This window comes from Caloenas nicobarica, chromosome 10 (genome assembly GCF_036013445.1).
Source record: "Caloenas nicobarica isolate bCalNic1 chromosome 10, bCalNic1.hap1, whole genome shotgun sequence".
NCBI classification, from domain to species: domain Eukaryota; kingdom Metazoa; phylum Chordata; class Aves; order Columbiformes; family Columbidae; genus Caloenas; species Caloenas nicobarica.
This window is the reverse complement of record NC_088254.1, coordinates 12304715-12332626: the sequence shown is the minus strand read 5'-3', so window position 1 is coordinate 12332626 and position 27912 is coordinate 12304715. Positions and strand designations below refer to the sequence as shown.

The 27912-nt window shown below is 38.7% G+C and overlaps 1 protein-coding gene across 2 annotated transcripts in view; it reads right to left on the bottom strand.

Moving 5' to 3' along the window:
• SLC12A1 (solute carrier family 12 member 1) overlaps window positions 1–27315 on the bottom strand; it is a 46080-nt gene extending 18765 nt beyond the window's left edge. Inside the window, exons 1-16 of one of the 2 annotated variants that reach the window (XM_065641374.1) lie at window positions 26905–27315; window positions 21754–21888; window positions 21469–21544; window positions 16792–16887; window positions 15246–15385; window positions 14678–14788; window positions 13623–13734; window positions 13001–13128; window positions 10319–10403; window positions 8527–8678; window positions 6748–6855; window positions 5819–5942; window positions 5115–5216; window positions 3153–3308; window positions 1350–1449; window positions 1152–1263 (exon numbers count right to left, since the gene is read on the bottom strand). In XM_065641374.1, the coding sequence (XP_065497446.1) occupies window positions 1152–1263; window positions 1350–1449; window positions 3153–3308; window positions 5115–5216; window positions 5819–5942; window positions 6748–6855; window positions 8527–8678; window positions 10319–10403; window positions 13001–13128; window positions 13623–13734; window positions 14678–14788; window positions 15246–15385; window positions 16792–16887; window positions 21469–21544; window positions 21754–21888; window positions 26905–27315 (2148 nt within the window). Of the gene's footprint in view, window positions 1–1151; window positions 1264–1349; window positions 1450–3152; window positions 3309–5114; window positions 5217–5818; window positions 5943–6747; window positions 6856–8526; window positions 8679–10318; window positions 10404–13000; window positions 13129–13622; window positions 13735–14677; window positions 14789–15245; window positions 15386–16055; window positions 16152–16791; window positions 16888–21468; window positions 21545–21753; window positions 21889–26904 lie in introns of both variants that reach the window. The other variant, XM_065641375.1, reaches the window with a different exon arrangement.
• Between the last annotated feature and the right edge of the window lie 597 nt (window positions 27316–27912).

Genomic DNA, 27912 nt, shown 5'->3' with positions numbered 1-27912 from the left:
TTAAGTTGCTGAAGAAATAATAATTAAAAAAAAGTGAAAATTGTTACACTAGCAAAATAGACTTAGTTTTTTGTATAGAAAGGAACAAAATAGAGAGTATTAATATGACAGAAACATGCCTAATAATTCAGAAAACTTGGTGAAACTCAAATTTAGGAAGCTGCATAGTCTCAGGATCTAGTTGGGATTGAATCTACACTTACTGAATGCAGTGGGAAAGCTACCAGTAATTACAGCAGAGAAGAATTAGGACCATTCACTCTTTATAGATAAATTTCCTTTGGGAAGAATCACACGTAGATCTTCTGTACTCCCTTTCTGCAATCTGGCAGCATCAAATGAATTATTCCTGCACTCCTGTAGAGGAATACATTATCTTGCCTGGACTGACTCTATTAGTTAGATTCTGCAGCCCCATTTGGTGCCATGAGCTGTTTTTTTCCTCTCAAAATTAAAAGGTCATTGTAATATTTAAAATACATTTTTATCCGCTACACTACAAACCCATCTATTTTTTCCGTCCTAATGAGAGACTAGATCATCATCCTTTAAGACACATAATTTCCTATGTATTTATAACTAGAACTATACTTTGCTTCTTTCTAGATCTCAGAAGAGCATGTTTATCCTCAAAATTAGCATTGTTATAGTTTTGGAGAAACCACTGCGAAGAGAGTGGAATTACTTGCCAAGCCAAACTCCAACACTGCAAATCAGTGACAAAGCTGAAAACAGAGCCTTGGTAATTTTACTCTTCTACTATAATCCTTCAGGGTTTGTTTTTTTGTGGTTTTGTTGTTGTTTGTTTGTTTGGGGTTTTTTTTTTTTTTTTTTAAGCCTTGCTGTGTCCATTTAAAAAAAAATCTTTTATTGTAATGCTTTATTTTTTTCAAACAATTTCTTGGTCCATCTACTATGAACTCTGAAATGCATCTCAATGAGACATTTACCAGCAGGCTCTGTATCAGCCGATAGCTTTCTTGTCAAGACTGATGACAAAATTCATTCTCGGTGCGAATCTCTTTCATGGTCTGCACAGGCGCCCGTCAGCACCAATGGGAACATTGTGTGCTGAGTGAGAGAGGAATGTGTAATGGAAATCTGCAGCATCCACTGGTGCTAATTTTCAGATTTATATGAGTTGACCTTACCGTGTACACTTCACAACAGATGCACAGCCCGTTGTTCTTTGTGAAAGTATGTGTGATGTCTAGCAGAGCAGGCCTGATCATAGGAGCTCCTGTTAATGCTATGCACTGGGGTCTGTTAGGAGGAAAAAAGAGATCGTATTTAATTGGGTGATGTACTTATTCAGACTAAGCCATTCTGCTATTCAGTGGAAATCTTACCTGAAGTTTTTCACATGGTCTTCCACTGTAGTTAATGCCAGCGCACTGTCTAAGGCATTAATATAGTAAAGAGCCTGTGTAGAAGATCCCCAATTTACTTCTGCATATAATAAAGATAAATAATGCATATTAAACCATGGGCTTTTTCCCTGTGTTCTATTGCAGAGGTCAGTGATCACGTTATCTATGAGCCAAGCAGGGTGTATTCTCCCGTGCTTCGCAGATACGGAGCTGCTGTTCTTTGTCCTTCATAATAGAATAGGTCTTGCTTGTGTGATGCAAAATCAAGCATGCAAATAAGTTGTCTCATTCTTTATATAAAAATTGTAGGGAATGGCCTTCCTCTGCTTAGAAACTTTTTTCTTCTCTGTTCTATTAACTTTGTATCCTTCTCGCATGTATAAAATGGGCAGCCCTGTGTCCTGTATTTGGTGCGGAATTTCAGGAAGTTCAATTAAACCATTGAGAAACAACATTGCTAGATCCAATTAGCTCTGTTCTACTATATAGGTCAAAAATTGTTCTCCAAAACCAATTTTGTCGTATACCTATTTTCTTATTATTTTGCAGCTGTTTGGAGACAAATAAGAAACAGCTTTCCACATTTTGAGATCTACATGAATACAGATAAAGTCCTGTTATGCCAAGAAACAAAGCTAATACTTAGCGCAACTATGTATAGGTTTGCGAAGAGGTCCTTTTATCTAAGGAATATTAATCTTTTCTGAACCCTCCAGTTGCTGGTGTTGGAACAAAAGTCACTCTCTTAGACGGCAGGAGATAGACAGATTTTGTATAGTGTCTTCAGTGAATTTAAGCAAGCTTTAAGCTGCTACTTTGCAGCAAGGACATGGGCAATATACTAGGAAAGGGTAAAAATCCTCAAATGCTTTTGAGAACTGTCTCGGGCCAGGTGCATTCTCCTACAGCTGATGATACTTCGAGGAAGAGAACCACAGACTGTCCCAGTGGGTGTGAGAGCACAGATAGGGAGAACACACAACAGTGCAGCAATATACACAGAAAAGAATAATGCAGGTTTGACCAGGTGTTGCTATCCCAAACTAACTGCAATGAAAGCACATCTTCTACTAGGAAACTTGCCTCTTTTATTTGTATATTTTTTTCTACTACAGAAGTAATTTGGATGGTTAGCACTGAAATCTGGACCTGGGTTGGTTTTGTCTTGGATATAAAAAACCAGACTGTGCAGTCTCATACTGGTGCTGTATTGTATTAGTGCACAGATTTCTGAGGACAGCTGCTGTGATTTGTTGAGCTACTAAGCAGTTTTTCCAGCAGTGAAGTGCACCCATCTTGCTTGATTTACTGAGGAATCGTAGGGAGGTACTAGAAGCTCATCAGTTCATAGGTAATTCAGCTTGCGTTTTCGTTGTATAATGGGCAGCACGTTTACATTTTGGGTGAAGACCCCAGATAAGTCAGCTAAGAGCACAGCGAAATTCAGTTACTATTTCTCCATCCACGCACAAAACCTTATGAGTGATACTCAAGTAAAAGCTCAAATATAGTAAAGACTTGGTAGGAATAAACTGGTGTGATGGAATAATTACACAGAGCCCTGAGCCATACTTGAAGTGTTTGTTAAATGGGCAAAAATTCACCAGACTATCATCTTAATCTATATTATATAAAGTGGGATTTAATGGGATCCTCCAGACTTCCCTCTAAAGAAAGGTGTCAGAGAAAAAGTAATGTCAAATTCTGCAAGCAGAAATAATTCGTCTAAAATCCAGTCTGACTGCATAATATGCACAAAATAATAGTGTTTTGTGAACTTACCTGGTTTCTTATATGTTACATAAATATATAGAAAGAGCTCAATGGCATAAGTGATGAGAGCTGCCCACCAGTTGATGACAAACATGACACCACAGCACAACAGGGCTCCAAAAAGTGACACCCACATGTTATAATATCTGAATGCAGGTCTCCAACCTGTTTAAAGAGAATTGATGAAATTGGAAGAGCATAAAATATAGTGATCAAACTGATTTTTGTGCATATGTAGCCCTGTGCAATTTGTTTCAGGCTTTGTCACAAGGGGTGGAAGTGATACGTGCAAATTCTCAGGCAGCAGATACTTTCAGGTGTTGGTTGACTTAGATTTCTATATGTATAGAGTATGGGGTCTTTACAAGCCTTTTACTACAAACTCTTTCCTACTGCTTTGTCCAGCCTGTCTTTGAGTCACCATTCTGTTTATATATATTTTTGCTAAATTAAAACTCACTGGTTCAGAACTGAAAATAGATTTTCCTGTAAATCCAGGTAATTGGTTTCTGTGTCCTTTTGATGCCTATACATAGAACTTATTATTGGGAGCAAAACACTTGCTGAGAGGAGAGTTTCTCCCAGTACTGTATGTGCACCTGTCTTAAACATCGAAATAGCCTGGCCTCACTGCAGAAAAATAAAATAATTTGCAATTGACTTTAAAAAGATATTATTCCTGCTGCTCTTCAGCTGCAGTACTGAATCCATCCCCTGCTAGCAATTAAAATGAGGCAAACAGTGAGCTTCCATGGTTTGCAGGTCTCTGCCAGATGTTCTGTAGAGCAGGCTCTTTGGGGAGGTAAAAAACACGGAAGATACAAGGAGAGGCTGAGCAACCCTGTCTTGGCTCATCTTTGTAATGAGGGAATGGGAAGGTCTTGCTGTGCAGAAATTTCCTGTCCTGCAGCCTTGCAATTATTATGGTCTATCACTGTGAATTGGCAGAAATTAACTGGAGGAAATGAGAAAAGAAAAATAGCTGCAGTTTTGTCTGAAATGTCAAGTAGTGGCAGAGTAGAGTCAGATTCACGCACGTGAAGTCTATAGAGGAAATTTTACTCAGCTCCAAGGCTGTGTAGAGCAGATCTGCATTTGTTCAGCTGTGCAGGTAATTAGCAGAAGTGCTCATCTTTTCTGCCCTCTGAACAAATGGCACCATGCAGATCTATAGGAAGGAAGTTGATGTAGGCATTTCTGTCACTATGCAGTTTCTTCACACTGGAAATCAAAAATGTATTCCTCGCTCCTTAGATTGAATAATTGATTCCCAGCAGCAGGAAATTGTCTTTCCTCTGTGCCAAAGCCAGTGTTGCTCAGCTAATTGACTTTAGTCCTTAAGGTGTCACCTCTGTGTTCATGGAGATGATGAGAATTGTTCTGCTGTGGTGATGCACAAGCCTGAAAGCCAGTATGTTCCTTTGATGCACAGATGTAGAGAGAGGTCTCAAGTTACCCTTCACCCAACAATTCTGCCCCAAGCCACTGCAGAGCTGTGCTGGTGCTGTTTGCTGGACCTGTTCTTGTTCTACATGTTCCCTTTCAGGCAGCAGCACTTCTAGCACAGTCACTGTTCTTAGGAACTTGACCGTAAATTTCACCGTAGATGTGGAGAAGGGCACTATACCCTGTTGACTTTATGTGGCTAGAGTTGGCATAAGTTTTTATCCACCCATGTTGTGTAATAGTGAGGGGAAAAAGATACCCTGAGGAGGAGATTTTCTGCTCCAGTGGGATCCACCAACGTCTTTTTCATCCTGTACAACTGTAGGGAATGTAAGGGCTAGAGCCATTACTTTTATTTTTTGGAGATAAGTAAAATGTCATCATATTCAATGAGAGCAGTAAAACCTCAGGTCACATGGATTAGATATTTTACAGGTACTGCAGCTTACTCTGACATACAGTCAATAACTTGCAGAGATGGGGCTATGAAACCTACATTTAAATCACTGGTGAATGCAGACTCACCTGGAGATTTTGCGTATGAAGCATGAAAGCAGGAGAAGTTAATCAAAGCGTATGAAGCCAGGAAGAAATTGGAGATGATGGGAGCAATGGTATTCAGTTCAGCTGCAAGACACACACACACACAAGTCAGACACAGGCACCAGTTTCCTAGATTGTTGGATAGCTTTTTCCTGATGATGCATTAAATCTGGACACTGTCTGAATTTTTCATCCAGGGAGGGCTTGGGTATTTTCCTGTGTACTAATCTAGGCCCACCTTGATGTGCCTTCATTCATGATGTGCCTGCTGATGTTGATTTTAATAATATGTGCTATGCAAGGTTATACTTGATAGTCTGATTATACAGACTGGCTCTTAATGATGTAAATCTGATGTAAATTTCAAAATTTTAAATACATAATTGAGAGAACACATGCGTTTCACAAAGGACTTACCATTAAAGTGTATTGTTTTGCTTTTTAAATGGTAACCTGAATTCTCTCTACTAAACTTCCCGTTTACTTAGTGTCACACAGTTTTAATTTCAAATCTTGGAAAAACTAATTTAAAAATCCCTGCGCCCCTAAATATGGTAGCTGGGATTTTCTACCACCAATGCTGGCAAACTGGGATTTGCTTTGGAGCTGACTGTGGGGAAGGCTTGGCGCCGAGTAGGCTCTCTAATTATCTCAGAATTATAGCAGTTGTGTGATGATATACAAACCAATCAAAATGAATGCCATGGCAATCACAAAAGTGAGAACATATCCCCTGATGGGCTCGTTGTTTTTTCCGTATCCTTTGGCAAAGAAGTGGAGCCCTTTGTAGACGTTGTCCTTGCAAAGAGCCTGGTAGACAAATCAGAACTTAATTCCATTAAGCAGTGCTTTCTTGCATCAGAAGTACATTGTCTACGAGTGACAGCTTGCTAGGCATTTGCTAAGCAAAAATTGTATCTGTCTTAGTATTTCAAGTACATCTACTGCTATGGCACATAAATATTCAAATAAGGTGGTAAGCCAATGTCCTACTATATTATTATATAGGGGGAAAATGGAATCACAGGCATTTAAAACTCATTTAGTGCTTTTAAAAAAAAGATTAACCCAATAGCTAAATAGAGCCTAAATTAGAGGAAACTGCAGCACGTATCAGTGGCTTGGTGTACGTCGTGCGGGTTATCGTTCTGTCCCGTACCCTCTGTTCCTTTGTGTCCATGTTGCTGCTGCCCAGACCCTTTTCTGACGGCCTGTGTGAGCCCACCTGCCAGCGCCTGGACCTGATGGTCCTGATGGCTCCTACGTGTTCCTGGCACCCCTGTGCTTACAGGGCAGCTTTCTGTCAGGAGCTACAAGCGGTCCTGAAAGTAGCCTTGAAGCTGTCTATAACAAGCACACGTGTATCCCCGACTCCTGTGGCAAAGCTGAGCTCTGACCAAAGGACCATTATGATCCTGAATGCTTATCCCTGTATGAGGGTGATAAGACCTGCCTGTTTATCTTGAAAAACATTCTACGTACTCTTTTCCTTGCCTTTTCCTCCCACATGTGTCAGTGTTGTTTAGTATAAACAGCATTTGGCACACAGAGTTCAACTAAATTGTATGTCTTTGAAGTAAAAGAGAGTATAAAGAAATGGATAGTTTAATTTTACCTGGAAAACTTTGGGTGCACTGACAAGAGACGCTAGAGCTGATGACAGAGTAGCAGAAAAGATGCCAGCTGTGATGAGAGGACCGAAGCCAGACACCATGCTCATCACCTTTAGGAAAAAAAAAAGGAAAAAAGAACAGTCAGGTTTGCATTTGGATACACTTTTTGATCACAGACCCATTTAAGTACCCTGTTTCTACATGTCTTTGCTTTTCACAGTTCTAAATTCAATATACTACAAACCAACTGTGAAGTAGTGAAATACTATTATTCCTGTTTAAGTAAAATGCAACAGAGTTATAGCTAAATTTTATACAAGTATGCAGCTGTCTGCTCAGGCAGGTGAGTACTCCGTGAGCTTTTCTCACCTCCTTTACTAACTGGTTGCTATAAGTGACAGTCTCTACTTGATGCGTAAATAGTCAGCTTGTAGCAAGAAGTGAAAATGAATACCGCATGAAAAAGCACTGAAGTAGGAAATGTGGTTGGAGGCACTTTGTTTGGTTTGGCTTGTTGTTGGTTGTTTTTGTTGGTTTTTGTTTTGTTTTGTTTTTTGGGGAGGTGGGGTGGGTGTTCGTTTCTGTTTGGTTTTTTGTGGGGGGGCTTTTTTTTTTTTAAGTCTTAATTATTTAATATGGCTTTAAAAGAGAGAAAATGCCTGATTGTGCTGGCCTAACAGCAGCGCTGCAAACAGCAGCGCTGGTCAATGTCAGGCTCCCTCAGCCTCCCAGAGGGGCTGCGCTGGCCTCTGCCACCGCTGCAGCAAAATGAAGTGGACAGATGTGATTGCCAGATGCTTTTTAGTGTGGAGGAAGTACTCCAGGAAAGAAACCAGTTAATTCTGGAGATTTGTCAGATGAAGACACTTTTTTAATGGCTTTTGTCTGGCAAAGATAAATGCAAGAAGTGAAACTCTTTATGGCTGTAGGGAAGTCACTGATTTTAAGGGTTGCCCTGGGTCTGGACAGCTGAGCTCAGGTAGAAGTGAGGATGGCAAATGATCAAGAAAGGAAGGAGAAGTAGTCTGTGACAGGGACAGCTTATCCCTTTTAAGGTGGTTACCCAGCGCTGACATTTAGCAGAGCCAGCTGGGAAAAAAGCAAGTGACTTTAAAAGCTACAAATGGCCCGTTGAAAAGCAAGTGCAGGTGGGTGGTGAGCTCCTCTGGCAGGCCCTGAAGCACTGGGGCTGAACAGACAGTGTCAGGCTGCAGAAGAACTGCTTTACTTTGATGCTTTGCCTAAGCTTTATTTTGAAGAATAAAAATGGCAGACAGTCTCTGGCCTAGGAGAAAGACCCCATTGCCTCTTGCTTAATTTTGCACTCAACTATTTTTGGATAGTTTTTTTAAGAAGTCAGAACTCTGGTATTTTTTGCACTGTGGCACAAACGTTTAACAGTGACCACAGCACCCCTGAAGTAAAATGACATCTGTGTGTAAAGAGCAATGAGATGACTTCTTCATCTGACAGGAGTTCCTGAGGTCTCTGTTAAGTCTAGGTTTTGAGTTTGAAGATGTTACAGCATATACTGCTGCATGGGACTTGTTGAAAGAGAAGATAAAGACCTTACTGGAGTGCTGGGAAGGTTAGTGATGGGCAATATTAAGGTAACGTGGAATACAGGCGACCCTTCGCTTTGATTATTCCTATAGCTTTTTACTTTTTTAGATAAAAGTGAATTTACTGTTGCAGTTAGTTGTCAGCAAATAATGGTTTTGCATGTTTGTGCTTATGTATTCATATATTGCTTATGATTATATATATTATCTCATTAAAACCTGAAAATTATTCATCAGCCCATAATCACATGGCTGACTTGCACATCTGGAAAAATCATAGCCTAGGCTGCAGGCAGATGATCCATTGCAACTCATTCCAGGTACAACTGTATCATTGGTGTTCCCAGTAGCATCTCGTACAACACAGGAGGCTGTGGAAACAATGATGTATGATTATTTTCCTTCATTGTGACACTGGAAGAATGTTCTTGCCACACTTTGACTCTTCGTCTGCACACATTTGGTACAACTGCCACCTTAGTCTCATCCCAAAGAGCACTGATTCATGTTGGGCAGAGATTGCTTCCCCATATTGTGGCTTTGTTTCTCGTGTTGTCTATAAGCAAATATTTACTTCTGTTACTTTTAAAATAATCAGCCAGTTGACTAATGAGGACTAGCATATTTCTGAGAGTAGAGAAGCAGCCAGAGATCAACAATAGATTAAGTAACTTGGAAGTATGTTGTTTGCCTGTGACTACTTTTATAAGTGCCAGTGTTCAAAGCAAACAGGCCAGTGAGGGTCATAGGTCTAGGCACACACTTTTTTTTGTTGTTTAACAAGGACACGCAATTGCTTTAGAGACCCAGATCCTCAGCTGTTCAAATTGTCATAGCCCGACTGATACCAATATGGTGAAAAAAAGTTTAAACGGGAGAAATTACCTACACTTGTTTTGGTTTTATTAGTATTTATGCTGTCTTTTCTTGTTTGCTGCCAGAAGGGGGAAGAAACAGACGGAGTTAACTGAGAGTGCTGATCTCAACTTCTTTAGTGGCCAAAATGAAAGTTTATATGGTATCTTCAAATATGTAAAAAACATTGTTATTGAGAGTCCCAAAGTAACCATTATCTATTTAGCAAACCAATATGCAAACAGAAAGAAAAAAAAAAGTATTGTACTGAAAAGCAGGCAGCTCTGAAGTTGAAATACAGCTATTGCTTGTGAGAAGACAACGATGTATTAACACAGATTTATAATAGAAGGTGAAGAACTACTGCTTCTACTTTAACTGCAGGGGAAATTTTGATCCAGATAATGCAATAACCTGAGCTGCAGCTTGAATTGAGTATTCTGCTTTTGCATAAAGTACAAGAACCACAAAAGTCAAGAAGACTTGAGATTCATCTCCCAGAAAAGGGAGTACCCCACAGGGCTTCCATGCAGTATTGAGGTATTCGCTCAAAAGGAAGAGTGTCATTTACAACACTCTTTCTTACGGTAGTATTAAAGTAGAAAAAGAAAAGTCTTTTCTGGAACAGAGATTTATTGTACCCAGGTAATGAGAATTTAATTGCATATTTCTCCAGCACAGTTCATGGCTTCAGTATAGGTCGTCTTCTTACTCTTGTGTCCTTTTTGTTACCTCACATTCCAATATTGTAGAGCACCTAGTCAGGCAGTGCATCTTCTTGAAGACAGGCAATTGATTTCTGTCTTTGACACGTAACATACAAAATGTGTGTGTTACCCTATTACTCATGAGTGCTCAGTAAAACCAGTGAGAGCAAGTAGAAGCCATATGAAATTTCAGTGTGAATGAGAAACATGCTAGTGGTCCTTGTCACTGAATTAAATGCAAAAGTAACCGTACAAGTTATACAAAAATCCAGCTAATTGCTGCTTTCCCTCCTACTGTTTTTACGTATAGTACAATCAAAACAACTCTCTCTCTACATAATAAATCCACAGGATGAAAAAACAGTGAGGTTAATCATTCATTTGCACACTAGGCTTTCAAATGTTATAACTGTATAAGTTAAGACATGAAGCAAAGGTTCTGTACTTACCTGCACATATTGCAACGCCAATGTAAGCAATGGTTGTAATCAGAATGGCCAGCATTGTTCCTTTGGGTATTGCGCCTTGTGGATCCTTGAAACAAAGCAGTGACCCAAAAAACACTGTGAGTTTGTGTGCTGCACCCTGATTGCATTTGCGTGCTAGGGAGTCCTGCCACACTGTGCTCATGAAGATACCTTGAGGGGACAGATTTTTATTGCTGAGACCTGCGCCAACATTTCCCATCCCAGCATGTAGATGGTGAAGCGGTCCTGTGGGGCAGGGCTCCTACCCTGGACACAGGGAAGGATATTCTGCAGGAGCAGAGGTCACATTTATAGCAGCAGGAGAGTCCCGAGCGATGTGTTCCTGGGAGCTCTGAACTCTCTTTACATGGCAATGGGCTTTATTTTAATGGTTAATGATATAACGGGTAAACGGTCACGGAACTAACCGTCAAACTCCTGTTGATGATGAGACACGACCATTTTTGGTTAATCAGTAAGACAGATGCAGATAGTCACCCTGTACAGAATACAGTACTTCTGTGATTGGCCACTAGTAATTGTTAGCTCTGTCTTCATAACACGCTACTTCCTTTCATTGTTTTGACTTTTGATTTAGATAATTTAATAAGGCTGGATTATAATGTTTACAGACTGGCTCACAGCAATATCAGCTTTGATCATGCAACTGTAAGTAAGGGTCCAAAGACCTGCATTATATATTGTAATTTTAAAGGGAATTTTAAGACTAGCCCACCTTACAATTTAGTATGTTAGTTTATGCTAGGAAGCCTGCTTTATGAATTGTCTTAAGTTGGTTTAGCGAGTTTGTTTTTGTGGGATTTTTTTAAAGTCAAAGATGTATGGAATACATTTTAACTCACGGACTTTTGTACTTTTATATCTATGCATGTTGCATGGGAAAAAAAAAATACTAATGTGGAGTGTCATGTGAAACACGGATGAATGACTTAATTGTGTTAATGATTATTATAAATTTTAAATGAGGTAAAGATTTATTGAGCTGAAAAATAATTGCAGAGTCACTTCAGTGGCATAAGACCTTTTGCCCTCAGATCATGGTAACTTTAATTTATGCGGTTCTGATGTGCGTGTCTTAGGTCACTGTTTTTGTGGAGTCTCATGCTACAATCTTCAACACTGTAAGCTTCAGTTTTAGGATTAAAGCTTCTTACAGCTTTACAACAGAAACGTGTATGCAGGTGTTTGCAACAAGTTCTAAAGCAAGTTTGATCAATTTTACACTTTTTAAATACTTCTTAGCTTGTCTTTTAGATTTCTGGAGAGGCTGCTTAATTTAATTAGAACCGTCTAATGCATCTAAACATCTCAGTGGGGAATCTGCAACCTGGAGGACTTGGTTATAGAAATCCACTTATTGCCAGACTGAAACAACCGCAGAGAGCCAACGGGAGAACCACTTCCCTTGGTCTGCTCAGACTCTTTCAAATAGCTTATGAAAGAAGTGCTGCTGCTTTGGGAGCTTGCCATGTATAGAGAGCACCATATATGGCAAAAGAATTATTTTTGTTTGATAAAAGGATGGAGATTGTGTGAGGCTGATTCAGTCTCAGTGGAGAGAAGTACAATGATTTTTGGTTTTTTAATTAAAAATGGAATCTCATAGATGCTATTAGTGGCTCGGTTTCTACATGTTTCTCTCCGTGCTTGGCTTCAAAAGCAGTCCTCTGAAAACAAAGGAGGTGAGGCGTGCAAGTCAGTGTGAGGAAGGGAAGCAGAACTGTCTGTCAGGGTTGGTAGGATCTAGTGAACTTGTGGCTAATGTGCCAATACAGAAATAACAGACCTTTGGTTGAATCCTTAGGGTATAAAAGACAATGGGTCTATATGATCAAGCCAAATAACTTGTATTGCATTGCTCCATATTTACTAGAGATGTTTTACCAAATGCTTTGCTGAGCTTTGAATTACTTCAGTCTTTGCATTACATACACCATGCAAAGTCATCAGAACTAGAAGGCACTCAAAATTAAATTCCTATCTCTAATTTACCAGTATGTTTAGATACTGGACATATTATCTTGTACAACTGCTATACTGCAAAAGGAGAGCAGGGACCTGACAGAATGGGCACGGCAAGACAGTTGGGCACCCTTGGACCTCCCTTCCCTTTCTCTTCAGACTCCTTTCTTTTGTCACAGCTGCAAACCTGCAGCTTTTCCTTCGAGGAGCAGTGATGGCATGGGACTGGGACATGGTTGCTTTCATTAAATGCTCTGTTTGCTCTGCCCTTGCTATGACCCTGGATAGAAAAGAACAGTCTCCAGTGATTCTTGTGAGTACAAAAATGAGCTTTACAGGTGTGCTTTTTGGGATGAGTTTGTAAAAGAAGAGTGTCAAGAGATACACATGTAATTTATGTCTCGTGCTGCTAACAGACCATTACTGATATATTACTACACGTTATTGAAACATGCTGTTAAATGATATAGCAACCCAAGTAATTTATGCAAATAGCCATAACGCATTACAAGGGAAAATGTGAACTGATGCTGCTAAATAATAAAGTAGGTACTTAAAAATGAGGGGTTTGCTTTGCAAAATAGACATGACTTGAAATTAAATACAATGTTGATTCATAACTTGTTTACTTGTTCTTTTTTCAGTCTGCAAGTATTATTAGGAAGTTAATGAAATACATACTTTCAGATCTCCTGAAATATTGGCTCCTGCAAGAATGCCAGTGGCAGCTGGGAAAAAAATGGCAAACACCGAGAAAAATCCTTCTCCACTTCTGAAATCCGGTCCAAAGTTTTCTGCAAATATTGATGCTGCAAATATAGATGAAAATGAAACATACCACCAGGATTTGATTCCAAAGTCACTTAATGAAGGAGGTGAATAAGCTAGTCTTTCACGTCTGGACGATTGGGTTTGAGTCTGTCTCATATCATAAGCAAAGTGAGTTTGATTTCCTTAGTCTGGTCCCCAGTAGGATGTGCTTGTCTGCATCTCAGAGCTACGCATCCATATTGAAGTGACAGGAGTGTCACTACAGCACTTGCACTTAGCTCTGTGGAAAAGTTTGTCTGTGCTCTGCTGATATATAAAAGACTCAAGCTGCAGCTAACTGTGCTGTCAGCTTCAGCAGCAGAGAGACAGGCTCAAAATTAAAGATGAAATAAATTCCCTTGGTTTGCAAGCTTACTTAAACTCAGGCAGAAGATCCTGATCTTGTGACCTTTTTCAGGGGCATCCTTAACTCAGTATGAAGCCAAAAAGAATGCAAAATTATTATTTTATGATAGGTAGCAAGGTTACTTGCCTTGGTAATTAAAAAAGCCTCTTGCCTTCTTGTCGTTGTTGGTAGGAATGACTGTCCCAATAAAGAAGTTTGCAATGGCAACAAGGAGAACAACTAGAAGAATAACTTGAGCCTATTAAAAGAAACAAAAATATTTTCCTGATTTTAATTTGCATTGACTGTGGAGATGGCTATATAGTAGGTTATCTGTATGCGTTCCCTGTGACAGATTACTGATTTCTGTAGTTTTCAAAAATACCAGGAATCAAGATAGCTGAATCAGCTAATGACAACTGCAGACAGTTTTTACTAAGGGGGTTGTGATATATAGAGTTATAATTTAATTTTATGGTAGTTTCTTTACAAGAAAAGGCAAAACAAAACAGCATATGCATTAATATCAAGTGTAAGACTTTTTATATTGTTATAAAATTTGTTTAGTTGCAGTGGGGTGTCACTTCAAGGGCTAGAATATCTAATTGTTTTTCTGATCTCTTTTATAAGTAGGTCTAGTCTCCATCAGAGCAGAATGTAAAAATAAGGGTGCTATTCTGGACCAGATTTTGATCCTGTATTCTACTCTCTAAAGTACTTCCATTTGAATTTCCATTTTGAACTTTTTTTTACAAGTGAAGGAATAGCAGAAATCATTAGAGATTAAGAATGGATAACAAATAGAGCTCTTCTGCTGAGTGGGGCTTGAGAGAGTACAGTGATAAAACCACATATTGTTTTTACTATTGTTTATTCTGTCAAGCTACATCAAAAATAAGAGCAAAAAGGACACTTACCCAAGGCTCTAAATGATGGTATGAATGATAAAAATCAATATAATCAAGCTGTCTGCAGAACACAAACTTCCTCTTCCCTTTTAAATTTATGTTCAAGGAAGAGCATGGAGTAATTGTGCTTTAACTGAGTGTAATAATTAAACCGCTATTACTTTTAGAAAGTTTAAGCATAAACTGAAACTGAGTACTTCTGAAAATTCCACCTGTTGTAGAGCATTCCTCACACACAAATGCTGTATGGTAGTCTAATACACTGCTTGCTTTTGTGTTCTTTTAGAGGTTTACCTTTGCTTCCCATTCCATGCCAGCAACAGAGATGCCGAGAAGACATATAACAGTTATGGTACCTATTATTCTGATGTCATTGGACTCATCAACCATCAGTGTATCACTCTCCTGAAACCAGTAAGAAATATTATCAGAACCAGTCGTTCTCTGCCCAACCAGTCGGACCAGGTAACGAGGTGAAATAGAAAGCAGCGAGCTGTCAAAGTTTCAGAGATTTGTGAGACCACGTGTTTGTATTTCATGTTCCAGCTGGATCTTTGTAGCTGGAGTTATTTGGCTGTCTAATTAGATGTCCGTTCCTTTCCTGATTTTGAGATTCTTGTTGAGAAATGTATGACATATATTTGTTAGTTAGAAATAATGGAGAAGTGCTCTATGGCATGTTTAGACTGACCAGCTTCTTCCTGCTAAAGGTGTCCCTCAAACCTCAGCTAAAAAGTCTCACCACTTAAACAAATATAATAGATAAACCAAACAAACCTTACACCAACCAACCAACCAAAGAAAAACAACAAACAAAAAACCCACCCCAATTTAAGAATATATATGAGACATCTATGTTTACCTTAAGAAGTTCTACAACTGTTTCGGCAAATCCAACTACATACATAGCAACTGCCACTGCATTCGCAAAAGCAAAGATAAGTCCTATAGATCCACCAAACTCTGGGCCCAGGCTTCGTGAGATAAGATAGTACGCTCCACCTGCAGAAAGAAATGTTTGTTATTTCAGCACAACTAAATGCTCAGTTTTTGCCTATTTTTCTCTCATAAATTATACAACAGGAATCTCTGCTTTTAGTCTAACAAACATAATCAATATTTGCCCTATATTAACAGAGTACACTGATAAAGAAAGGAATGTGCTTTGTACTGGTTCTGCCTTCAGACTTTTCTGTATGTCTTTCTCTTGCAGAAATCTTTTTAGTGCATGTTAGCATGCACAACTGGACCTTCAAATATTTTTTTCATTTTACATAATATAGAAACACAGAGCAGAAAGAACCTCACTTCCAGACAGGTTCTGACTTACCTGGATCTATCCCAATGTTAGTGTGAAATATCATAAGGAGTAGTACATTGTTAAAGCTCCTGCATAGTGATGCAGTGAATCTTTAATCCTTTTTGCGTATTACCATAAATGGAGCATATTACTTTGACAGTTAATTATTTCACTTCCTCTCACTGGCACTTAATATTTATTGTCAGGAAGTGTTTATATACATTTTAATTTACTGTTGATCCTTTGAGAGAGATCACTCCAAATACATTTGTTTATTATTGCTCTGCTTATAACACAGTTATCTTGATTCCGTTTTTTTAATAATCCAAATCTGCACATTTTTGTATTTTTCATGAGATCATATTCACTTACCTCCTCTTACTACTCCATTAGTGCAAATGGCAGACATGGAGATACCTGTTAATGTTGTTACTACTACACTCAGACCAATAACTATGATTCCAAGACCTGAAAGATCCGAAAAAGAAGGTATATTCAAGTGTATTCAAATACCTGTTCTGATTAAATGACATAGTAAGAACTTGCCATTTTCCACAGAGGTTAGAGCAGGCCAGTTATAACTTTAAGGCTCTGAAATGCACTAGAACTTCGTTTCATAAAATACCTGACATGCACTTTTCCAGCAAAATTATTTACTCATCTTCCAAGGAGTGGCTGAAATGTAAGGAGTTTTATAAAGAAGGTATTAAATTGAAGATATCCACTGATCTGTATCAGCCTTTAAAATGAGAGGAGGAGATGCCTCATGCTTAGTTTGTCCAACGATGTCCAACCTGGAATGTTCTCAATAAGAAAGACCTGCTGAAAGGTAACAGAAGAACTCCATGAAAAGCCAGAAGCCCATCCCTCGCTCAGCATTAGGCAGGAACATCTGAAACGTACTTCACAGACTGAACTGAAATCTGGGATTTATTAAACTGGCAACTCAAACATGCCATAAATTGTGATTAGAGGTGGCTAGAATCATTACCTTCCAGTTCCTTTCAAGGTACCACTTGGTTTATCGTCCTGCTGGTTTGCCTCATATGAAAATACTACATAAAGGCCTTTTTGGGATTGAAAGCTTTAGTAACCCTAAGATTTTTACCTCCACGGACAAACCCATTAGTTGCTATTGCAGAAGTTGACAACCCAGTAATTGAGGTTACCATCGTGGCGAGAAGAATTATGATTACTCCAAGACCTGTCAGTAATAAGAAGATAAAATATTTTACTCATGTTCCATGATTCCTACAAATCATTCTCTCTTTAAATTGAATTTTCAGGCCAGAATCAGAGCAATAAACTGAAAAGATGGTTGTTTGCCCACTTGCAGTTTGCAGCACATTTCCAAGGAGTCCATGTCATAGGAGTAATTTATTCCCCTCAGTCTTCACACAGTGATTCTTCTAGCTAGGAGTACCCTAGCCAGAAGCTCTCTTGATTTTTCAAAGGCTGGAGGAAATGAGCAAAGAACTGTCCCTGGACATGGATGCTTATATCTGCCTTTAATAAACATCCTGGCTGTTTAAGTGAAGAGATCCACACATTAACCAGGGCATCTTGTAAGAATGCTGCTGCCTTTCATCAGTTAATTAAATATTGAATCAGAGAAAGACTGACAGTACAGTTTCATAGTGCACCAGGACAAAGAGTCTATCAGGTAGAGACAAGACCTGAGTGCGAACCCTCGTTATCCTTACTTGCCAAGCTACCAAGTGCTGCACTTCCCCACTCTCTCCTTATCTCCTCCTTTCACTGCAAAAAGTAGTTTTACCCTAACACAAGACAAACATTTGAAAACGGAAACTGCTTTTCAGGTGCCATTTACTTTAACAGGTGATCTGTAATGTGTAATTTTAGAGAACTTGGAATATTTTTTCTTTGCTTGTTTATCACAAAATTGTATAATTAAACAGAAATAATCAAACATCTGAAGATCAGTGATAGGTGATTAGTGATAGGTGAACTGGGTTTCAGTTTGAGTAAGACTGAAATCTGAGTATATTTCTGATCTTTGGCTATAATATATGGTCAGGTTTCTGTTAACTTTGTGAAACTGTGCTAGAAACTAGAAACTATATGAGTAGGACGTGCCCAGTATGATGTAGAATCATAGAAACATTGGTTGGAGGTGACTTCTGAAGGTCTGTAGCTCAGCCTCCCAGTCATAGCAGAACTATTGTCAACACAGGATTAAATCAGCGATGGCTTTGGCTAGCCAGCCGCCATCAACAGAGATCCCACAGCCTCTTTGGACATGTGCCAGGGCTAGACTACCTGCCCATTGAAAAAGTTTGTCTTTGTGTACAAACTGGACCTCTGAAGCTACAATTGTGGCCATTGCTTCTGTTATATTTTTTTCTAGCACTATCAAGAAGAATTTGGCTCTGTAGTTCCAGAATACTTTCTTGTTTCAACTTAGGTGAAGAAATAATTACATTTTTCTCTCAATTTTATTGCTTCTATTTCCATGTGTATCTATGAGAGGAGGGGGGAAAAAAACTGGGGAAAAAAAAAAAAAGAAAAAACCTAAAAAATTAAAGTTTGGTGCCCAACATGGAATCAGTTCTTAGTTTTATCTGAACTTGCTAATGCTTATGCAATAGCTCTCTTGTTTCCATAAGGTACATAGGTCTTCAGCGTGGAACTGAAGATTATACATTGCTTGTAGGAATATTTATTGACCAGGGCTCATCCAAATTGAAACTTGGATCCTACAGCAGACATCCAGCTAGAAGTACTACAAACATACTGATTTATCTGCTGTATTTCTACCTTCTGGCTTCCAGATCAGATTCCTGACTTCAGTTCATACTGAATGGTTATAGACATCCAATCCCTGAATAAATGTTCTTTGCTGCTTACATTATAGCCATGTTATCGCAATCCTTTAAGACAGAGCGATGTAATGCGTGAGATATAAATGATACATAACACAGTGGATAACATAGAATATTTAAAGTGATTTGAGCCTCTAATAAATCACATTTATCCTATTGATTTTTGAACTCTTACTGTAATTAATCGTGCACCCATTTTGTCTGTAGGTCTGTATAAAAAAAATCAAAACAGTCATTCCTTTTGGTCAGGTACTGTTATACAGAAGGATATTTTGAAACCATGCAAATATTGTGCATGAGAAGTCGCTGAATATGACTTTGAATCAGCTGTTAACTCTTAAATTGAATAAGTTAGACACATTATTCTTAAAGTACTTTTAAAGTTATTTGTTAAGTGCATGTGCATCCTAAGGAGTAATTTTCCAGGATTTTCTATTGCATTTCACAATTCATGTTGTTAATATGTATATGATAAATAGAGTCAGATATTTATACAATGAGTAACACCTGCTTGGGAAGGCTTTCATGTTAATTTAAAAAAATGTTAACATATAAGAAGAAAAGTGTATAAAATAAAGTGACTCAACGAAAATATCATTGCAATATAATGTAATGTAACATAATTGTAATATTTGGGGCCAGGCTTTCATTAACTTGGTGCTTTTCCCTGCCTTAGGCTAACCATTCCACGTGTAGGTACAAGTACAGACTTTGGAAACACCAGACTAGTTTTGGACCTGGAACCTTGTCAGGACCATACTGTCCCTTTTTCCCAGCTGATGATAAACAGACAACTTTATTGGAACATTGGTTTTTTCCCCTGTAGGAGCTTTTGCCCAAGACAACCTATCAGGATATGGAAATAATTGAGTTTTGCCTCTTTGGCCCTCTAATGATGGGGATATAAATGGTGCCCAGATGGTGGTTTAATGGACTCATTTAATTTTGATGTTAGTAGCAGTACCCAGTGAAATCCCTGAGCCTTGGTGATGATGAGCTTCCCTCACTGTTCTCCTTAAGCAGCTTGGCTAGGGACTCAAAGCTCATTGCTTATAAGACATTCAGAAAATGCATTGAGAAATTATTGAAATGGAATTTGATGTCTTATTTTCAGAAGTAAAACTAACCTCCTTACATAAGGCATGCAATTTTAAAAAGCAACAGCAGAGCAATAAACCATAAGAAAGGAGCGTCTGCTTATCAGTGAATTAAAAAGGTAAAATTAAATGTGAAAGCAGAAAGGCTGTAACTGATGTTGGTGCAAATTAATGTTAAAATCTGATTAAAGTTTAGATGGAAACCCAGGCATATGGCTGCTAAGTAAGTTGTTCTAAAATGAATTACTCTTGCCTGTGGCTATTCTCACACCTCAAAACAAAGTAATACTTCTTGATGATCTCAATAAGTTACTAAACTGCCCTTAAAAACTAATTTTGCATGAAACCCCAGAGCAAAGTCTTGGCAATATTAAGATGCAGAATTTTCATGGCAAGGCATATACTTATGAGTGCCCTGGGCTGTATGCTCTCATTTGGTATGCATCATAAAATCAGCAAGCACCCCTTTGTCAGGCACAGCGCTAGAGCTGTGCATGAAGCACTGCAAAAGTAGGTAAAGTTCTTCCGCTTAGTTCTATTCCCTATTTATGTCTCTGTAAGTTTCTGGCTGAAATTTTTTCTTAACAAGCATTTCATTTGCATTTTTTAAAAATTATTTTTATTTTTAAAGTTCCAGTGAAACTTCCGTGAAGTTACTGTGTTTTGTTGGAGGTGACACTTCAACCATGCAAAATTTTGGAGATGTTTCAATTCAGTGTTTTATTTTACTTCAATTAACAAGGAAGTGAATTATATTTATATTCAGTCTGAATTTGAGCACTGAGTTTTATCCAAGACCAGGAGAGTTGATACCCTGAGGCCAGAGTCTGGACTCCAGCTCATGTCTACTTAATATTTCCATTCTGTGAGAATGCGAACTGGAAAACTTGTCACCCACCCTTTGGATTGCTGGTTTAAATTACGGCTGGGTCCCAGTCAGAGATGAGGGCTGCATTGTTCTAGCCTGTATGATCATGCAACACAGAGCGACGCTGCCTTCGCAGTTCACATTCTGTGCTTCCCTGGAGCAGCAGCTCTGAAAAGGAACTTGTACCCCATAACAACCGCTGATTCACTGCACCTTCCTGAGCTGCTCTTCTAGCTGCTGGAGATTCTTGCAGAGTTGTGAGCGCTTTCCTCTCCTACTGGTTTCATTGAACACTCCACAACATGCTGGCTGGAGGCCTCAAGGCCCACTCTCCAGGGACTGGGATCTGGGATTTGGATTAATTAAATTGCACAACGAAGAAGCAAAGATACAGCACACAATGAAGTGTGCTTAGTTAGCTTCTATGAAAGCTGGAGGAGAGTTTTTAAAACTTAGTGTTCCAAAGTACAGTAGTATCTAGTGCTGTGCTATAGTTAAAAATAACAAAATCCTGATGAGATGAGACCTCCTTCCACTTCTGTTTTCATCTTTGTAGAGAAGTGTGAAGAAGCATTGTTTTTAATATGTAGATGACAAGGTTTGGGATTCACAGATAAGCCAAGTGTGAACTCTTAAAGGTTAACTCTGTACGCACATATTAGAAATTGGCCCGAGTCAGGAAGTTTACATCTGTTACAGGATCTAAATACAAATTTCACTAAAGCTTAGAAATATTCAAATGTGATGATCATATGCATAGTTAACAGATCTGTGCCTCTAAGCAGTAATTTGGCCGCGAGTCTGGAAAATTCCAATAGTTTGGAGGATTAACATCTTTTACTCTGGCAAGCATTTGAAAACATTATTTAGTTCAACATGCAAATGCACATCTCGGATTATATATTAATCATCATCATGTGTAGTTTATCCTCTTTATCCCTTTCACTGTTGAAAATGATATTAAATAAGATACATACCAATTCCTGCTTGACCTACAATCCAGGAAAGTCGAATAAAAAGCATCACACCCCAGATATTAAGCATACATCTTACCTAGGTTTTAAACAAAAAATACTGCATTAGTGCAATGTTGAAAGTAGCATTAACAACCAGATGGGTGACAGTGTGCATTTCAGGCATTGAAAAAGCACCCCAAACAGCCCTCAAGTCCACCTCCCTCTCTTCTTAAAAGACCTTAGTGTTGTAGAACTAATCTTAATTTTTTTTTTCTTTTTTTTTAGGAACACAGATAAGTTTCTCACCAGCACACCCTTCACCCATCCAAACTTGACAAATCCTGTTTTGTTTTCTTCTTCCTTGCTGTCAGCTGTCTCATCTCCAGCGGTGCTTTCTCCGTTAGCCACTCTCTCGACTGAGCCAGTGCTCACGGCTATGTTCTGAAGGATCACACAGAAAACAAATACATTTTTGTGCCAAGCAGAGGACACCTGGCTGCCTAAGAGAGACATGGAACAAAGGAATTTCAAAGAAGACCATCTTTTGCTGTCTCTGGAGTAGAGGGCAATATTCTGCTCATACCAGGCATCAGCAGGTGGGCTTGCTAACAGTGAGAAAAGATGAAAGAATTCCTTAAGCAGAGTAAATACATTATTATCTGATACTAAATCGTTTTTATTGTAAACTATACTCAACGTATATGTCGTGTTGATATGTTAGTAAAGCATCTAAAGTAATGAGGGTCTCATGGTTGGCCTCTACATGCTGCTGCTGCAACAATTTATGAATAATGCTAAGTGCAGAAACAGGGATAATTGCTCAGTAGTGAAAAGAGACCTAGCTGAGTGCTGCATGGCAAAGTTACGTGAAGAACTGTGGTGTTTTCTGTTGGATAAAGTACAAACATAATTGCAGCAGCAAATGGGTAACATATTCTTGAAAACAGTCAGAGACGTGCCAGTGAAATGTAGTAAATAATGTAGTAAATGAATAATCCTTTCTGTGGTTTAGCCACCTCTGGTATAGCCATAGTAGATAGGATTAGAAATTGCCACATTTGTGGTGTAACCAGAATAAACAGCCCAGAATTTTCGATTGTTCACATCCAGTTACAGACATAAATCTGATTTACCTCTTTAGCTCTTCTGCCCTAGAATCTTTGAGGCAGTTTAGCATCATGATACGTTTCTTGTTGCTTGAATGGGAATCACTCACAGTACTGAGGTTTATACTCATTGTCATTGCTGCTTTGTTTCTTTTAGTTATATTTTTATACCAAGTTCTGACTGGTTTTGTGAGGAGTTGGCATTAGGTTAACTATTGTCAGATATTGTCTGGATATTCTGCAAAGACCTTCAGGAAGGACCATGTACCTTACCGTAGCCTGGCAAAGGGTCAGGAGCATGTGTCACTTCTGCAGAGGAATCAAGGTGCTTTTATGGTTTGGAGGGGGATAAAGGGATAAAGATGTTTTCAGATTAACTAAACAAGGCCAAGGAGGGGAAACATCTGTGATTCTGTGAAATATGTGAAGTTTTTTTCATCTTGCTTAAGCTTCAAGGTTGTTTCTGTATTTTATCCATGGACTTAAAAAACCCCAACAAACCAACTGTATATGACACTTATGCTAATGTTTGGACTCTCCTCCCAATGGGTGGGGGCTCTAGCAACTATGATGCAAGATTGTAGAATGCCTTTGATGCAGTAAATCCAAGATCATGCTCACAAATGAGAAATAAGTGACTGGATAATACATTTTGACATGGATTAAACTTGGTGCCCTGGCCCTTTTGGCCCTAAGTGAAATGGGAATACAAGATCTATTGAAAGCCTGTGACTGAGCTCCTGAGTTACTTAGATAATTTTGACAATTCTTACCCTAAAATAATAACGGCTGTGTTTGCTCAAAATACAGTAAATTATTAAAGTGAGTTGAGAAAGATTAGCAGAATAAAATGAGGGGGGTTTGCTGCAGTGGTTAGAATTTCAAAGACAAAAAAAAATAAAAGGGTTTGGTCTTTGTACTTGAAACAAGTTGTTTCCTATGTACTTTGAATTAATTTGTGTTTTCTATGCTATTATCATAAATTATGGCCTTAAACCCTCCATAAATGCATTTTAAATTGGTGTGCTTTAGTGAATGATTGGTTATTTACCCAGCAGCTGTACCTGCGCTACTCGTGCATTAAGGATGTGGAATGAAAGTGACAGAACATTTTGAAAAGCTACCAAAATAAAAAGTTTGCTGCTTTTGTAAAAAAAGAAATGTTTTCCTTTCCTTGTTTCAGGACAGTTTAGTCTTCATGTCTCCTGAGGCTAAAGATGATGAGCTCATCAAGTCCTTGTAACAAGTGTGGAGAATAGCCAAGGTGAAGAAAGGTTAGATGATTTCTTATGTAGGGTAAATATTAAGCCCAAGTAATTATCACCAGCTATCAGCTGTGAAATAACACTTAGGCTATTTTTTAGGGATTTAATTGGCATTTTGTGGCTTAATGTGTGCAAAAACTGACACATCTTGCTAAAAGATGACACGCATTTGGCTCCAGCAGTGTGGGAACTAGATATTTGAAGTTCCTTTCAGCCTGCCTTACACTTTGACATTTGAAAAATTACATTTTTTTAAAAGTGTATTAAACATTAGTATTTCTCTTCTGATGTTAAGCCCAGCATCAAAGCACAATAGGAATGCTTATGTGATGTTTAGAAATCTGAAGTCAAGCCTATTTCACTTCTTATCAGAATGTGGCAATGGGCTTTGACAACTTTGCCTTCAACAACTTGAGTTTCAAAAAAGCTGGGAGTGAGGGCGGTGGGATTGACCTGAGGTATGGTGTGGTAAGCCCAGATTTTACCGCGAAAGTAAAAAGGAATAAAGCATCTTCTCCTGCATCTTGGGCTACTGGTCTAACCCGGTGCACACTCAGTGAGGCATTTCATCCTCCCCTTAGTGGTGGCTGGAGAGCCTGCTGCACACTGGGGCTGCTGGACGGGCACCCCATCTGCTGCACAGCTGCACGTACCACTTTTGCCTCCTGATAGGAACTCAGCCTTTTCATACCATCTTAATTCCTTTCCCTACTAATCTACTATTTGGTGACCTCGTGTTTGTTTATTCTTCAGACTAAGCTCTGTAGGCTGAAGCGATTTGTCCAAGGTCACAAAGTGAGTCCACAGGACAGCCAGGAATAGACTCCAGCCATGCTAATGGCGGGTCGTTTGTTCCAGTGCTGTGGTTAGTGGCTCCCAGACCAGGGCCACAACTCACATAAGGGCACAGCAGGTTGCCAGTGTAACAAAAATCTCGTTACCTCTGACATTCACCTTCCTATTTTGAGAGGCATAAGATTATCCTTTTGTAAGCTGGATACTGGAAAAAAGTCTGGAAACTACCAAGCTAGATGATGCTCTTTTCTTTTCCTTCACAGTCCCAACCTGGGAAGCAATTTTCCCTTCGTTTTATTCAGGGATGGAATCTGCCTTCTTCTTAATCTTTTCTAAGTGAAAGCCTTAAAAAATCCTAAACAAATTTATCGAATTTTGTTTAAAATAAACCATTGAGAGATGCAACAGCAAAAAACCTGAATTTTCTGGTAACGGTCAAAACTGAAAATCTCTTAATATGCTAATGTTCAGTACATGTTCATTCAGCATTACGTTCAAAGCCAGTACACTATTTTTCTCTCCTCTGGCCACTACTGAAGTAAATTATTTCTATAAGAGGAAGTTTCTTCTGGGCATGGAAATGTGTTTAGCTCCTTGAGTAGCAGCTCACACATCTGCAAATGAGTAGGGATACCAAATTCATATTATTCTCTTTTTACATCCATTTTGCATTCATTTTTGGAAATAGATGTAGCCCGTTTCTCCTTTCTATGTAAGCCATTTTATGCAGGTCTGTGGAGACCTTAGTTTAAATAAGTCAGGCCCAAACTAGGAAGGTGGCCTAATAAGATCCTAAAGAATCAGGTCCTGATTTCCTAATGGCTATTTTTTTCTTGATTTCATTACTTTTTATTAATCCTCCTGAGGCAGGTAAATCTCCAGAGAAAGAGAGTTTGACCAAGATCTGGACCAGCATCCAAAAATCAGATGCTTATTGAAATTACTCAGACCTCAGTAGTACGTAAAAACTGAGTGGAATGGTGATGAGAGCATGTTTCCTCTGGAGATTTCACTATTGCCCAACACAGGAAAAGAACAGGGGGTTTTGCTGCATATTGACACTTTTAGTCTGAGTTGGACTATAAAGGTGATTTCTCTCTTTCCAGCTCTGCCCTGACAAGAGCACAATTAAGAACCTCAAAAAAGGTTTGATTTTAATTCTGTAAGTAGGTGTATCCTGTATCTCTCCCCTGCTTTTTACAGAGAACTTGGTATTGTGACTTAAGGGGGAAGAATGTAATTTTGCTGAAGTCAATGGAGTATTATATTATTCCACTGTTTAGCAGCAGGTTTTTTAATAGTTTAACTGTTTCAAAGTGCTTAATCTAGTTTTTCTTGTCCCTGGAGATTCTCATTACAGGCTATTTATTTTGCATGGAGGTGATTCTTTCACATAGGCAAATCAAGCCTCAAAAAAGATCTAGGTAGGTGAATAGTCAGCAAAATTCACCCATCTGCCTGAGGCAGTAACACAGAAGTTAGTAAAAATCTGGTATTTGAGACTTAATATTACCAACTTCTACCCCAAACGATTATACCTGAACAATGTATATTCTGGCAACTAGCCATAGAGGGTGACAAAAGTGAGCATTATCACAATAAAGGGCAGGTTTTGGTATTTCATTATTCATTTACTGTACCGCCTATGTGGAAAAAAATGGAGCAAACAGGAAGAGTCTGCTAAGGGGAAGCTTTTTCCATAAAATCCATTTGTCATATGTATAAATACACTTTCAACCTCACACCCTTGTTCTGGATTCTTTCTTGCTTTTTGAGTGGTTTGTTACAGCAATAAACAGGTAGTGCTTTGGATTTCTGATTAGTTGAAATAGTATTTGTTGTACGTGTTTTTTTATAATACTTATATATTCATATATTAATGAATACAACAGAGGAATCTGTGAAACTTACTTATGCATTGGTGTTAAATTCAAGTTTAGAATAAGTGTGAATTGTGCAGCTTGGTTAAATTATGAATTGATATTCATAATCTGCCATCCTATCTCTTAAGTGAAACAGAAGAGATTCAGTAGTTTTATACTTTTAGACAAGATTAAGCTATGTTTTTTTCTGCTAATCAAGAACATTGCTATCACCTTTCAATAAAAATCTTTGCTTTGAGCAGGGTACATGGCAAAAAACATATTGCAGCTACTAAAGGTAATATGGTAAGTGATTACTTGTACTTTTTCTCTTGGGCAAGGTCTATGAATTTAAGGACTTTCTCATATTAATAAACAGAATTAACAGCCTGGAAATGGAATGGAGAAAATTTGTATCTTTCCACTTACCTTTGCCAGTTGTTCATGAATTTCTAATAAGCTTGGTCTGCTGAGCTTATTCCCACTGACACTGCCAGTGTTTCTATAATAATCGATTTTGGGAACTGGGTCCACTGTGTTATGGCCAAAAGTCTGTAAATAGTACATTTTAGTGTGAGTATCATAGGGATGTAAACTAGCTTCTGTTTTCTCCCCATTTTGAAGGAAATTGTCAAATAATTCTCTTTTTCCTGGCCTGTAACTGATTCTCAGTCTGTTATGTGCTTCGTCAGTAAAAGATGTTTCTTCATATTGTGGTGGGTCAGAGCCCACGTCCTCTTGGGGTGTTTCATTGTTGTCGCGGCTTTCATTAATTATGTTAACTTGAAACCGATTTGCATTTGGATCCAAGAATACATTTGGCGAATTATTCATTGACATCTTGAGGGATGCTGTAGATTTAGGTCACTGATCCGTTCGCACTTCTGTACCTGCGGCGAGTTAGTTGCAGCTGCAGCAAAGGCTTTAGTGCTGTTGCATATGAAATCTTTGCTCTTAGAGTAATGAAGTTCCAAGAAATTTTTATTGAAACCTCTAAGCAGTCTTCCTAATGTTGTCCGCTGTGTTTCTGCCATAAAAAATATAAACAAAACATTTCTATTAACTTGCATTGTTAGATAAATTTTCCACCGTATGCTTTCCCTCACCTTACCAAGTATCCATGAGGCTGTGTTCCTGTGACTTATTGAGTAAAAAAATAGTTGAGTCAAAGACTGAGTTTGTGGGGATGTTTTCATCTGTGACAGGCGCATCCAACCCCTTCACCAAACTAGCGGTAGTTTGGTACAGGCTCCAAAGGAGGTAAAGGCCTAAGCTCTAAACGGGCCAAGAACTCCTCTAGTTTCAATCTGTTCTCTGAAAACCCACGAAGGAGCAGAGTGACACAGGGAGCATCAATACGTGTGAGCTTGGAGCACTGATCATGCAATTAACACACGAATAGCAGGTGGCTTTTCCAAGACTAATTTGTCAAGGAAC